The 13,109-nt window shown below is 59.1% G+C and overlaps 1 protein-coding gene across 32 annotated transcripts in view; it reads right to left on the bottom strand.

The window, feature by feature from the left end:
- Positions 1-13,109, bottom strand: part of NRXN2 (neurexin 2) — a 104,962-nt gene that overhangs the window by 39,943 nt on the left and 51,910 nt on the right. For 13 of the 32 annotated variants that reach the window (XM_033119629.1, XM_033119641.1, XM_033119613.1 and 10 more), the window contains 6 exons: positions 7,477-7,503; positions 5,856-5,984; positions 5,081-5,462; positions 4,297-4,487; positions 2,445-2,618; positions 1,961-2,080 (listed from right to left, as the gene is read on the bottom strand). In XM_033119629.1, coding sequence (XP_032975520.1) covers positions 1,961-2,080; positions 2,445-2,618; positions 4,297-4,487; positions 5,081-5,462; positions 5,856-5,984; positions 7,477-7,503 — 1,023 coding nt within the window. The remainder of the gene's footprint in view (positions 1-1,960; positions 2,081-2,444; positions 2,619-4,296; positions 4,488-5,080; positions 5,463-5,855; positions 5,985-7,476; positions 7,504-13,109) is intronic. The other 19 variants (XM_033119642.1, XM_033119643.1, XM_033119632.1 and 16 more) reach the window with 2 other exon arrangements.

Here is a 13,109-nt window from a genome sequence, read left to right as displayed (position 1 = left end):
GTAGACCAATGCTCTTGTATGGTGACATTTGCCAAGATGTGCCCTGCTTCCCAGCCCCAACTCTCCCTGCCTCCCACTTGCCCGGAACCAGGAAAGTCCCGGCCTCTTTTTCCACCTCTGCTGAAAGATGCATGACTCTCTAAACTCCCATCCATCTCTATGCTCCCTTCCAGAAGGTTCCACCACGTGGGAGTATAGTAGTGACAATGGACAGCAGCGCTTCTTCATCCTGATCCCCTGCACCCCCAGCAAGCAAGGCCCACCTTCGGCACCACCACCAACCTGGGGCTAAGTGAGCTGCAGCGAGTGACAGAATCAGGATCGCTTAGGTTCTAGCTGCGCTGCACCACCGCGCTCTGACTTAGAGCAAGGAGCTGCCTCCTTGAGGCCTCAGTTTCCTCATCCGGGAAACAGGGCGGTTGGTTTCTGCTTGCTGCCTTCTCTGAGGAGCAATCTGTGGGGACTGTTACTAGTAGGCCGCAGTTACCGTCATCTTCAGATCGCCTGTGAGGACTGAGCTGGAGAGGGAAGAGGCCCAGCCCAGCCCCCCTTCTTCCCAGAGCCAGGGCTGGAGTGCCCCTGAGAGGACCATTGTCTGGGGGCTTTGGAAGGTCGAGAGCCGCAGGTTAGACAAGGAAAACCCTGGAGGACAGGGTAGGACGTGGGGGTACCCAAGGGTGGGCCCTGCCTGAGAGCATGGGGAAAGCGCTGAGGGCGATGGACTGGGCCATTTTCCAAGGGAGGAGAAAAAACCATGACCCACCCAAGAGCCCATTCGGGAACCAGCAGGTTTATCCCGAAAGACACTCAGCACTCTGCCCAGATGACTAAGGCAATCTGGAGGCAAAGGCAGTGACCCCGGTTCTCAGCCCAGATCTCCTACTTTCTCCAGAAATCCACTGACCCCTCCAGGCCTCGGTTTCCATGTTTGTAAAACGGAGAAGCGCTGTCCTCCTGTGTGTGTGCGCGTGCGTGTGCATGCATGCCTGCGTGCGTGCGGGCGTGCGGGTTCCCACGCAGCTGAGTGGTCACATCCCTGGTGTCTCAGCAGGGCTACCCCAGGGACAACAATTTAAGTGATACCTGAGGGGGCTGCACTCTCCCCAACCACTGCGGCCAGCCCGATCCTTTGAGAGAAACTAAACACCCCGTCGAGCAGGAGGTTGCCTCTCCCCCCTGCCTGCCCAGCTGCCTACCCTCTGCCATGCTCTAACCAGCTGCTGGCCACCAACCACCAGGAACTGGAAACTGCTGCTGAAGTGGCTCTCTGGGCCGAGGCTCGAACAATATGCAGGTTGGCAGGCAGATGCCCAGCCAGGGAGGAGAAGAAGCAGGCAAGGACACCAGGGAGTGTCCTTGTAGCTCCAAGGGACAACCCACAGCTGGGCTTCTTGGGGGGAAGGCAAGAAGTGCCTGGCCAGTGTCCAGGGAAGCCAGCTGTCCAACAGCCTGGCCTCCTGGGAGGCCTCCTGAGCCTGCCCTCTGGGGCGTGGACGTCTCCGGGCAGGAGATAACAGGCTTCCACTGCACAATTCTGAGGATGACAGAGGAAAGCGGGTGCAGGCCCACACCAGCGCCCACCCCTTGCCCTGTGCAATAATAGTGTGTGTGTATGTGTGAGCTACAAGTAACACGTGTAAGACCATGGCCAAAATCGCACAGGGAGAGCAACAGAGGCTGACACCTTTGGTTATGGGTGAAGGGAGCAGTGTCCCACCAGCTCAGAATGAAGAGGAGAGGCCATCTATCAATGGGTTGCGCCAGAGATTCAGGCAGCAGCACAGACCTAAGAAGACTCCGGGAGGGGACAGTAGCCAGCAGCTCCCCTTGGGTCCTCACGACAAGAAAGGATGAGAAAGAAGCAAACATCATGGCTCTCCGAGACCCTCCCTCCTCCCCAGAAGTCCAGGGAATGGGCCAGGGTCTCCCCCTAGTACCCCTAACCCTCCCGGACACTCACGGTCATTGCAGACAGGGCCTCCATAGGAAGTCATGGTGCAGTCACAGGTGAAGCCATCCCACTGCTGCAAGCAGACGCCCTGGTTGGCACAAGACTCTTCGGTGCAGGTGGTGCTGGGGCCTGAAGAGGCAGGAGGAACACCCGAGGCTCAGCCAAACCCCTCCCTCCCCAGGAGGTACGGAAGCTTCAGGGCCAGGCTGAGACTCTGCTGTCGGCTCTGCCAGGCTGAAAGGGGGGAGAAGGGATTGGGGGGGGGGGGCTCAAGGACTTCTAGGCTTGGCCTTGAACTATGGTAAGGGGCCAGGATGGGAGGCAATAGGGAGAGTAAGTGACCCATCACACCCCTGTACCCTGCCCCAGAGCTGGTGGGGGGAACAGGCTCGTACAAGATCTGAGAATGCCACTTTACTGCCCGGGTCTGCATCTGCAGCTGGCCCTCCTGCAGCCTGCAGGGTCACATCTAACTCCTCCACCTTCCACTCACCGTCACAGCCCCTCTCCACCTGCCCGATGCGGTGCAGGGCATCTGCGATGAGGTCCGGGAGGCGCCCGTTGAGGTCCACTGAGGCCAGGCAGCCCTGAAAGCCATCCCGGGAGGCCACCAGCTTGGGCAGGTTGCTGAACATACTCTTGCTCAGACCACCAATGTACAACTCCCCTGCAAAGGGAGTGGGGTCAACACCTCCGCTTCCCCGTCCCCACTCCCCTCCCAGGACTCTGAATCTAGCTGTCAGATCCTCCTGGCCGTGCAGTGTCCCATCCCAGACTCCAGTTGCCTTACAGAGATCCAGCGTCCTGCAAATTCCCGCCCCCCACCTCTTCCTTCTTCCTTCTCCACTTTGCCATCTGTCTGCTCCTCTCCCAGAGAAGCCCAGATGCAGGGGGCAGGGGGAGGTTGGGGATCTGGGGGGTTGCAGCTGGAGGAAACTGCTCCATGCTCTCTCCCACACATCTGATTCCAGTTCCGGCTTGTAATCAGGGCCTTTCATAGATGTGCAGCCCCAAATCCCTCCACCCCCGCCCCCCCTTCTGAAGTCTCCCATTCCCAGAACTCCTTCAGGCCTCTCCCTCCTCTGAGCTCTCTCCTGGGGCAGGTTCTAAGCCCAGCTCCCTTCCTCCGACAACGAAGGCTTGGCCTGGGAACTCTTGCTGACATCGGGAAGTTCTCAGGGACACCCGATCCCCACATCACAGCCTGGCCACGTGGAACCTAACTTCTTGAAACCTTGGCCAGCCCGTAGCAGAGTTTCAGCAAGACAGATCCACCTGGATGCCCTGGCCAGGGGCTCAATGCAACACAAGACTGGCCCAGCCCACCCCTGGGTTTGCTGCCACTGGGGGTTGTCTGTGACATATCGCCCCCTTCTGGGAGCAGGGAGAATTGGCAGCACTATGCCGCACAATCCGGCCCAGGATTTGACCAAGCCTTCCAGTGCCAGCCGGGCTTCCTGCTCACTGTGACTTCAGGCAAACCATCTAGCTTCCGGAAGCTTGCTTCCACCTCTCCAAGAGGGGGATGAATTCAATGGCCTCTGAGAATCCTCCCCAAGCTGGAACAGTCTGAGTCACTGACACCCAGCGGTCCCTGTGGAGCTGAGAGCTGCGTTGGGTGGTGCAGTCGCCCACGTTGCCCCAGTGGGCTCCGCAAAAGCCACAGGCCTCGCCCTCACGCCTGTTACAACACCCCAGTGTGTAGGCTTATCCTCCCCTTTCCCGCTCTCTAAACCAGCCCTTCTGGGGGCAGGCGATGACTGCTCACCAGCTACTAAAGACACCCTAGGGAAGGTGGGACCCTGGTGTGATGCTGAGCCCACCACGGAAGCCTGGGTCCAGAAAAGTCCCCAGAGCCGGCCCAGCTGATGCCCAAAGCATAGGACCAGGGCAGCATTCGGGGACCCGGCAACTGCTACTCCCTCCTCCCCTCGTCAACTGCCCCCGCACCCCACCCAGAAGCGGCATCTGCCAGGATGCTAAGCTCCCCATTCTGTCCCCATCCCTCGGCCAAGGCAGGCTTCTCAACCTCAGAGGACGGACAGGACCAAACAGAAGGCCTGGGCTACCTACTCCTGGCTCTAGAGTAAGGCCACCAAGCTCCCCATGACACACATCCTGTGACCAGGCTTCCAGTGCTGAGAGGGCAGCCTCGCAGAGGAGCTGAGCAGATCTTTGACAAGAAAATGTCAGGGTGGACTCAGTGGGGAATGGGAAAGAGGCAGAAAGAACGGGGAGGGAAGAGGGAGAGCCGTGAGTGGAAGCGCCAGGGCAGGGGTGATTTTGCTGGGGCTGAGGGGTGTCAGCGCTAGGGCCAGGCCTGCTCCAGAGGCCCCAGGCCCCACCTTTGAGATCGAGGTTTCGGGCGCCATTGGAGTGCTGCGTGACAGTGCGGGAGTCAATCTTGAGCGTGTGCACGTTGCCTGGGTCCCTGGACACCACCACGTTGTGCCACTGGTTGTCATTGACTGGTTTGTCTGAGTTCCCCTTCATCAAGGACGGGCCATTCCCCAGGTCAAACACGTAGTGGATGTACCTGCCCCACAGTAGGGAGGAGACACTGGGTCAAGGCGAGGGGCAATACTGGGAAGACAGGGGAAAGAGGAGCTACAGCGGTCAGGGGTCCTCGGTGCCACAGGAGGACGGGGTAGGCAGGGAGCCCCCACAATGGAGGGACCCAGACCAGTGGCACAAAAACTGGTCATGGGGCGAATGTGGGGAGGGAGGGCCATGGAGGAGACGGCCCCTGTGACAGGCTCAGAAGAGGAGCTGGTAGCAGGAGGGCTTTGGGGGGGCAGCAGGGGCCCCTGGGATCAGGGACAGAGCTGCTCAGGCAAGAGGTCACAAGGACACGGCCTTGTCTTCTGCCTGTAGAGAGCGCTCGAGGGCCTGGGCAGGTCAGTGAACGGAGAACAGATAGAACTGGAAAACCCCTGGCAAGGAAGTAACTGGGGAGTGGCCAGGGCAGAAGGGGGTCCTGCTTCGCCCTCTTGGCTGGTGGCTGGGGACCTGAATCTTGACCTGTGGTTTGGGGGGATGAGACCACTCAGCCAGTGGCGGGGAGGCCGTGTCTCGGCCAGCAGGGAGCGGGGACCACTTCCTGACAGTGGTGCACTCCTAGCACCTCACCCCTTGACCAGCTCGATGACGATGAAGTCGTTGCCGTTGCCTGAGTTGAACAGGAGAAGCCCATCGGGGGCTGTGGTCTTAAACTGGAAGAAGAGGTGCATGGAGGCGTAAGCTTGGAGTGTGGCGAGCGCCAGGTAGCTGCTCCGGCTCTTGAAGGTGACCGGATCGGCCACGATGGCACGCAGACCAAAGCGCGCATTGAGCTCGCAGTAGGTGATGTCACCGTCCTTGCACTGGTCCATGTAGGGCTGGCCGTTGAACACCAGCCCGCTCAGGTGCCCGATGAAGTTGGAGGGCACCACAGAGATGAAGCGCCGCTCCGTCATGATACCCGTCTCAATGTTGTGGAACTCCAGCCGCGTGTGGGCTCCTGCCATCTGTCCTGCTCGGGACGGGAGACAGAGGTGAGGGGCGGCTTTGGGGCACGGACCGTAGGATCGTTCCTCGAGTGGGGCTGTGGGTCCCCAGAAGCCTCCCCTCCACACAAAGGCCACATGGGAGAGACATCAGCGAACACCCTCAGGTCGGTGCTGGCAGCAAGACGGCTCCTGGGTCCAGGAGTAGGACTCGTCAGTCCTGGGATGACAGGCTTCCGGGGACATGCTGCCTGCAAGGTATTGAAATGGCCCCTGGGGCCCAGGACCCCACCACAGACCACCCTGAAGGAGCAATGACAGTGGTGGCTTGAAGGAATGCTACCTTTGCAGTGGTCACCCCGAATGGGGCCAAGCAGAGGTCAGTAGAGATGTGCCCACCCCTGGCCCCAGACACCTACCCTCCACGGTCACGTTGTCCACAGACAGCTGCAGGCTCTTGCCACGCCGCACCACCCTCACCGTGTGCCACTCGTTGTCATTGAGCTTGTGCCCCGCAAAGAGCATCTCGGGGCCTTTACCTGCGGCACCAAGGGGGGAGTGAGCATGGCACCTGTACACGCCCGCGAATGGCTTCATGTACCAGCCCAGGCACGGCGCCTCACCACCCACTCGTGTGCACGCAGGTTCACACACAACTGACCGCACACACTTGGCCATGCCATGCACACAGGTGCACACACTCACACGAACAGCTTTCTACATCCCCCGTCATAAACCCACACACTTAGAACCACCACTTGGTACAATACCCGAAGGTGCCATTTGAACAGAATCGGTGTGAATCGTGCGTCTTGAGTTGTGCCCTAAGACCCTACACACAGATACTCCTGTCCTAACAACCAATGTACTTGTCCCCCAGCCTCCTAAAAGGACCTTCAGGGGCAACGTGTGTAGCCAGCAGCTAAATTCCCAGCATACATGCAGACCTCACACTTTCAAAAAGCCCCACTAAGCTCCCAAGCTTCACTGCTGGTAGCAGAACCTCCACACACCCCCACAGCTCCCCCATCTACACAGGGACCCAGTGTGGCCTTTCTGCACAAACCAGTTAACTCCACACACCCCACACGCAACCACACACAGCTCGTCCAGCATGGCCAGAGACGGGAATGTTTCTTAGGGATTACGACCATTTAGTCAAGACCAGGATTATCTGCTCCCAAGTCTACAACCCTATTTACCTTTAGGATGATGCTGAACTTTGCAGCGCTCCCAGGTCACCCCTGGGGCCCTCAGGACTCACACCAGCAGGGCACAGGATTCACCAGGGGTACGCACACAAATACCACACACACACAGAGATGTGCTGAACACAGTCCCTCTGCCTGTGCCTGCCACGTTCCTGTGCTCTTCTGCGTGACCTCAGGGCACACCATGCGGAAACACGCAGAGACAGCATTGAGGCAGCACACGGGGGTGTCCAGAAATGTCCACACTCATTCTCCATCTCACCCCTGCTGAGAGCCACTGTCACCTGGAGAAGCACCCCCATCTGGCGGAAACTCAGCCCCCACCCAACAAAGGAGTTGTGGAGGGCTGAATTTTGAGGCCCTGTGACGTTTGCCTCCACTGGCCTCAAGCCCTCATCTCCTTTCCAGTGGGCCTCGCCCGCCCCCTTGTGGCCACCCCTGGAGATGCAGCAGATTATCCCTGCCCCTCTCCAGCTCCTTTCCTGCCCATAAAGGGTGGTGGGCCGTCCTGCTGCCAGCAAGTCTTTGCCCCATTCTCTTGAGAATTTGAGGTGACGAGGTTTCCCGGCCTCCCTTTTCCCAGACCCGGTGAGCATGCTGACCTCGGACCATCCACCAACTCTCCCCGGTTTCGCTTCCTTTGGCCCATTCTGCCCTCCACAACCACACTCCCCAGCAGCCCCACTCCAGCTCCCCTCCCCACACCCATGCCCAATACCCACGCCAGCCAGGAATAAAGGCTTCTCCTCCCTCCTCCACCCCTCCCCAGATCCCAGTGTCCAGCGTCCCAAGCCCCTTGGGGCTCTGCAGAAGAAGGGAAGCCACTTACTGGGTGCGCAGCCGACGCGCAGGCAGTCTGGGGGGGCCATGGGGCGGGCAGAGGGGAGGGGAGACAAAAAGGCAGAACAAGTTTTTTTTTTTTTTTTACATCCTTCATAGGGAGGGGTGTCTGCGGGTGGGGGTTCCCCCAAGGGCCACTTTCCGGGGACCACGCGTGCCCAGGTGCCCTCTCCCCTCCCTCCTGCCCCCAAGAGGGCTCCAACCCTCCCCAGGGCTAGGAGGCAGGGTAGTCAGGTGATAGGAAGAGGGCTTGCTTTTCCCTTCTCAGAAGGGCCCAGGCCTCTCCTGTCTGAGGGAGAGGGGCACCTTGGGAATCTCAGCGTACAGGGGATTTTTGGGGGGCTCAGGGCTTGGCCAACCCAACATCTCCCCATCTCTGGGAGGGAGATGGGTGGGGAAGGCCAGAGTCCCTGCATCCCCTGCTCTGGGACAACTCCCTGCTCAGAGCCCAGGTTGTGACATGTCACTCTCCACGACCCCTGGGCTCTGAGCTAAATGGAGGGGTCTGCCCCAGCGTCCCCTTCCCGTACCCAAATGTCCCCCCAAAGTCCCAGGGGGCTGGCACCACCCCTACAGGAACCTTCCTTCTACACCTTCCTAAGCTGGGGGATGCCAGGCTATCACTGGGGACCCGGTGGTCCCAAACCCTAAAGAGGAACTAGTATTAATCTGTTTTCCTAGGGAGGGGACCAAAGCCTCACAGAAGGGGACACTGAGACCCCCAAAGTATGACTTCTGAGGACACAGCAGTTCAGGGACTAGCAGGCACCATAAGCAAAGTCTCCTGCCCCTGCGATGCTAGCCTCCAGCTCCAGGTCCCACGTGGTCAGAAAGCACACTGTACACAGAGCTACAGCCAGGGGCCCTAGGGCCTCTGGCCGACCCCCTGGTGGGGACACGTTACCCACACATGCCAGCCGGCCAGCCTTGCAGAGGGCACAGAGCACCAGAGTCCTGTGAAGTTGGGTCTTAGGGCCCTGGACGTCTGCATCGCTCCTTCAGACCGGACGGCAGGGGCCTGCAGAAAGTGCTGCACCAGGAGGCAGAAAGGCTGGGTCCTAATCTCATTATGTGACCGGGTGAATCTCTTCTCTCTGAGCTTCAGCTTCCCTCCCTGTGAGCAGAGGGACTTGAACAAGAGGATTCTGAGCTGGGAGCAAGAAACAGGTATTCACCAGGCTGGCCCTTGACTTCCAGCCCTTGGTTAACAGCAATACCCTGGCTTCCTGGGGCTCCACCCAGAAGAGGCTCAGCAGAGAACCCCAGGGCCCAGGAAGTAAAGGGAGTGGGGGCACCCTGGCTTCCCCTGGGCCCCTGAAGGTTCCTGCAGTGGAGGTAAACAGATTCCCCTGTGGCTCTGGGGGGCATGGGCCCCTCGGGCAGTACAGCTGAGCTCCACACGCGTTGTCAACCGCAGCAGAAGAGTGGGGGGGAGCAGCCAGGACCCTGAGCCACAGCCTGGCATCAAGGGAGGGCAGAGGCCGAGGAAGGTCAAGGGGCAGACACAGTGGGAAGTAAGAAGTCCCAGTAAGAGGAAGGAGGCAGAGAGGGAGCCCAGAGAAAAGAGGAAGGGGGAACAGAGGGAAGAGGCTGGACAGAGGGGGAGGAGAGGAACGTCAGGGTGAGGGAGGGAGGGTGCCAGGCCTGGCTTCAGGTCACGGGGGCTCTCTCCGGGCCAGCAGAGTCTTCACCAATGAAGGGTCCAAAAAAGAAAAAAGGGGACTGAAAGGGAGGGCCAATTACCTTGAGCGGGGGGGAAAAGGCCCAGGAAAGAGCTCAATTCTTTCCCCACCCCAACAGGGGAGTACCATGAATGGGCGCCATCTGTCCAGAGAAGAGGTGTCAGCTCCAGGCCCACCCTCTGTAGTGACCACACCCTCAGGAGCCCCCACTCCCGTGGGGTTTGAGGAAAGCAAGCACTCGTGGAAGATGGGCACTCCAGGAGGGAGCCAGCACCATCCCAGAGGAAAGCGAGGTACTGCGATGAGTGGGAGAAGCAGCCCTGCGGTGTACACACCCACCCAGAGCGCAGCTCAGGGAGCATTAGCTGGTAACCTATCAGCTAGTAACCTGCGCCTCCAGTTCGGGGAATGGACAGAACTGACGGGTCTGTGCAGACTCAAGGCACTGGGTGTACCTAGAGACCAGGGTGAGAGTACAAATGTGTGATGAGACAGGTGGAAAGAAGTCCTCTGCATGGCTAGGAACTCAGGGCATGAACTCGGGCTTCCCGTGCCCCATCTAGTCCACCCCTGTCATCCGCAACCTGGCCCCACAGATTGGAGGGGGCGGGGGCAAGGCTTCTACGCAAGGAGCCTCGGGAGCACACTGGCCAGAGTGTCATCTTGGAAGTGACATCGCAGAGTGGCAGCGTGCACGCTTGGTGCAGCTCTCAGTCCGAACTGTCTCCCCAGGAGCCCAGCCTACAGGAGCCCCACACGTGCCCTCCCACGGCCCCAGGGATTAAAGGGCTTTGGGATCTAATGTGTATTGAGCCTGGCTTACAATGTGAATGAGAGCTGGCCTTGCTCTGTGAGGCTGAAGAGGACATAACTAGGTCCATGACTGGGAAGTTCAGAAGGGGAGGTGTCCACCTAGGAAGAATGACCCAGGGATTAGAGTGGCCGTCCCATAGGTGGGGAGCTCCTGACACAGCAGGCATCTGAGCACAAGGGAAGGGCAGGCCCACGTGTGAGTGGGGACGGGCTGAAGGGGTGACTTCTAAGGGCCCCTCCAGTTCTAAGATTCCTTCATACAACGCGCCCTCCACGTGGTCTCACTGGCACATCTGGGGGAGGGCAACTCCAGGGAAGGTGAGGAGAGGTAGGCGGCCAGACTGGGCACTGGCCGCAGGGGCCACAGCCAAGGCACCAGGCACCCAGGAACAGTCTCACTGGAACGGGGTGCGGAATCCAGGACACTCTACGGTCCTATAGGGACAGAACAGCTGCTCTGTTCAGGGGCTGCCGACTGCAGAGCTCTGAAAACTTGCAGTGTCTACAGATGTGCTGAAGGCCAGGGGCGGGGCAGGAGGCACAGTCCGGTTTCTCGGAAATCCTCGGCCTGGAAGGAGGCAGCAGGGCCTCTTTGGCCCACTCTGGCCTAGCAGACACCCGTCTCCTGAGGCAGGCACTCACTCAGCGCCTCCTCCCCACCAACAGGTCCCTGGCAGACAGCTGGGTCAGGACCCAGCACGGAGTCTGCGTCATTCCTCTGACACCTGACAAGCTGCCTGCGTAAGTCTGACTTTCCCTCCTATAGGATGAGACCGCAAGACCAGGGTCCAAGCCCTGCCAGGCTTCTCTCCGTGCCCCAGGGGCGTCAGTGGTGCTGCGTGTCTGTGAGGTCCCCCAGGCCCTGTGTAGCAAGCGGGATGGGGAACAGAACAGAGTTCCTCAGCTGGAGGCCAGCCTGGGTCATGAGAAGTGGAAGGAAGCGAGCCCCCAGGCCTGACTAAGCTTATGTCCCTATCCCAGGACAGCTTTCTCTCAAGAAGGCTGGAGAGTCTCCACCCATGTGTCTTGCATCCGTATAATGTCTTCACTCCCATTATTCCATTTGAGCCTCAAAACCATCACAGAAAGTAGGCAGAACAAGGATTCTTATCCCCATTTTACAGAGAAGAAAACAGAGGCTCAGAGAGGGAAAATGACTTACCCAGCAGTCAAGGTCACCAGGGCTAGAACCCAGATCTTCTGGCCCCAGGCCCAGTGCTCTTCCCTTCGCAGCCTGAGGCTGGGTGGGGGGTGTGGACAGCCTGTGTGTCTGTGTGATCACACAGCGGCCACACGCCTCCCTGTACACGCATCTCTCAGTACTTGTGGACACATGCGTCTGCGCCCAGCATTTGGTCACAGCGTGTCGTGAGCTGTGTTAGAGATGACATGTCTGCACGGGGCCAGGCACAGCCAAGGGTGAGAGGCAAGGGAGAGGACTGTCCTGCTGGCTATCATCCTGAGAGCCACCTTTTCTCTAACTTCTAAGTATTTATGTGGCACAGACAAAAAAACGCGTCCATGGGAAGGAGGAAGTAGAACCTAAGGGTGAAAGTCCTGCGGGCCCACCAGAGTACTTTTTTCTGGCCAAGGACACCGGCTCCTGTCTAATCAAAAGGAACCCAAGCTTCTTCACAGGGGAACCTAAGGCAGTCCAAGTGAGGAAGCAGCACCTGCCCTCCCTGCAAATAGAAGCCCCCAGTTTCCCTGCTGTGTCCCCACCATGCACACAGAGCCACGTGCACAGCTGCACAGAGAACACACACATGACGGGGGAGGGGGCATTGCATGCTGGGTACGCAGACCTGGCAGGTCTGAGAAGCACAGGGCCAATTGTGGGGTTGTGGGCTGGTGCCTTCCTCTTGTGACTGTTTCCGGGGTGCCAGGGGTGCTATACAGACCCGAGGAGTGCTGGCCAAAGGCTGCTTCCCATCCTGCTTTCCCCGGCAGCACTGCCACCCGCCACCCATTCTGTGGGCTGCTATCACAGTTAGAAGCAGAACTTCAGGGAACCCTAAAGCCACTCTGAGGCCCTGGCCACCTGCGCACCTCCCCCGCAGCCCCTGCCTCGCTCAGCGGATCCTGGTACCAGGAGTACAAGGCCAGGTGGCCAAAAGGGGAAAGGAAAAGATACATATATGTTGATTAACAAGGTAATGGGCCCCCAAAAGGCCACAGTCTGTCCCAGAGATGCCTGGAGACCAGTGTTAGCATGAGACTCCACGGAAATCTGTAAAAGCTCAAAGCTCTGTGTCGTCTCCAGTGGAGGACTCTAATCCACTCGGAGGAGCCCCACTTCTCCTCCAGGCCCAGGAAACAAGGAGCCCCGTGGCCTTGGGTACTACACGCCTATACGCTCAGAGAGGCTGGTCTGAAATGGACAGACGTGAGCCCAGCCTGGACAGCTTAGGACCTCTAACTTCTAGCGACACTCTGGCTGAAAGCTCCATGACGGGAGGGACCTCATCTTATTCACTACTGTCGTGTCCCAGGTTTGGAACACACCTGGCACTTACGAGGTGTCCCATAAATATTAGCTGAATGAGTGAACTTGAGGTTTTTTTGCCCCAATAGGCCTTATGGTCCTGCCCGCAGGACAGCCCGAGGGCTGCCCCTGAAGTGGAGCCATGGCCTGCTCTGGGCAGGGGCAGAGACACAAGCCCTCTGACAGCAAGGGCCCCTGACAGCCCCGCACCCCCAGCTGTGTTAGAGACAATGAGAGGCGCCCTGCACTTTAGGTCTGAGCCTGGGCTCTTCCCCCCACTCCCTCCCCCACCCCCGTCACCAGCTTCGTGATGCTGGATAAGTCAGTAAATGAATTTAACAATCTATAAAACAGGGAGCAACACCTAGCTGGTGATCGGGCGTCTTCCATTCAGATGTGAAAGCAGACAAAGGGAGACGACATGTCCCAATGCCTCCAGTGTCACACGTGCAGCTACGCGCACAGACACTCAGACGCAGACACCGCCCTTCCAGCGCAGAGCGATGAGAGCGCTGAGCGCGGGCGGGTGCTCCTGAGCTCTGGATCCGCCGCTGCACTGAGCGCGGGCTCAGCAGCAGTGGGCCTCTCCCGTGCTCCCCAAGTGAATGAACCCATGAATGAGCACGTGGATAAGCTGACAAC

Source organism: Rhinolophus ferrumequinum, chromosome 11, assembly GCF_004115265.2.
Source record: "Rhinolophus ferrumequinum isolate MPI-CBG mRhiFer1 chromosome 11, mRhiFer1_v1.p, whole genome shotgun sequence".
In the NCBI taxonomy this organism is placed as follows: domain Eukaryota; kingdom Metazoa; phylum Chordata; class Mammalia; order Chiroptera; family Rhinolophidae; genus Rhinolophus; species Rhinolophus ferrumequinum.
This window is presented reverse-complemented; position numbering and strand designations above follow the sequence as displayed.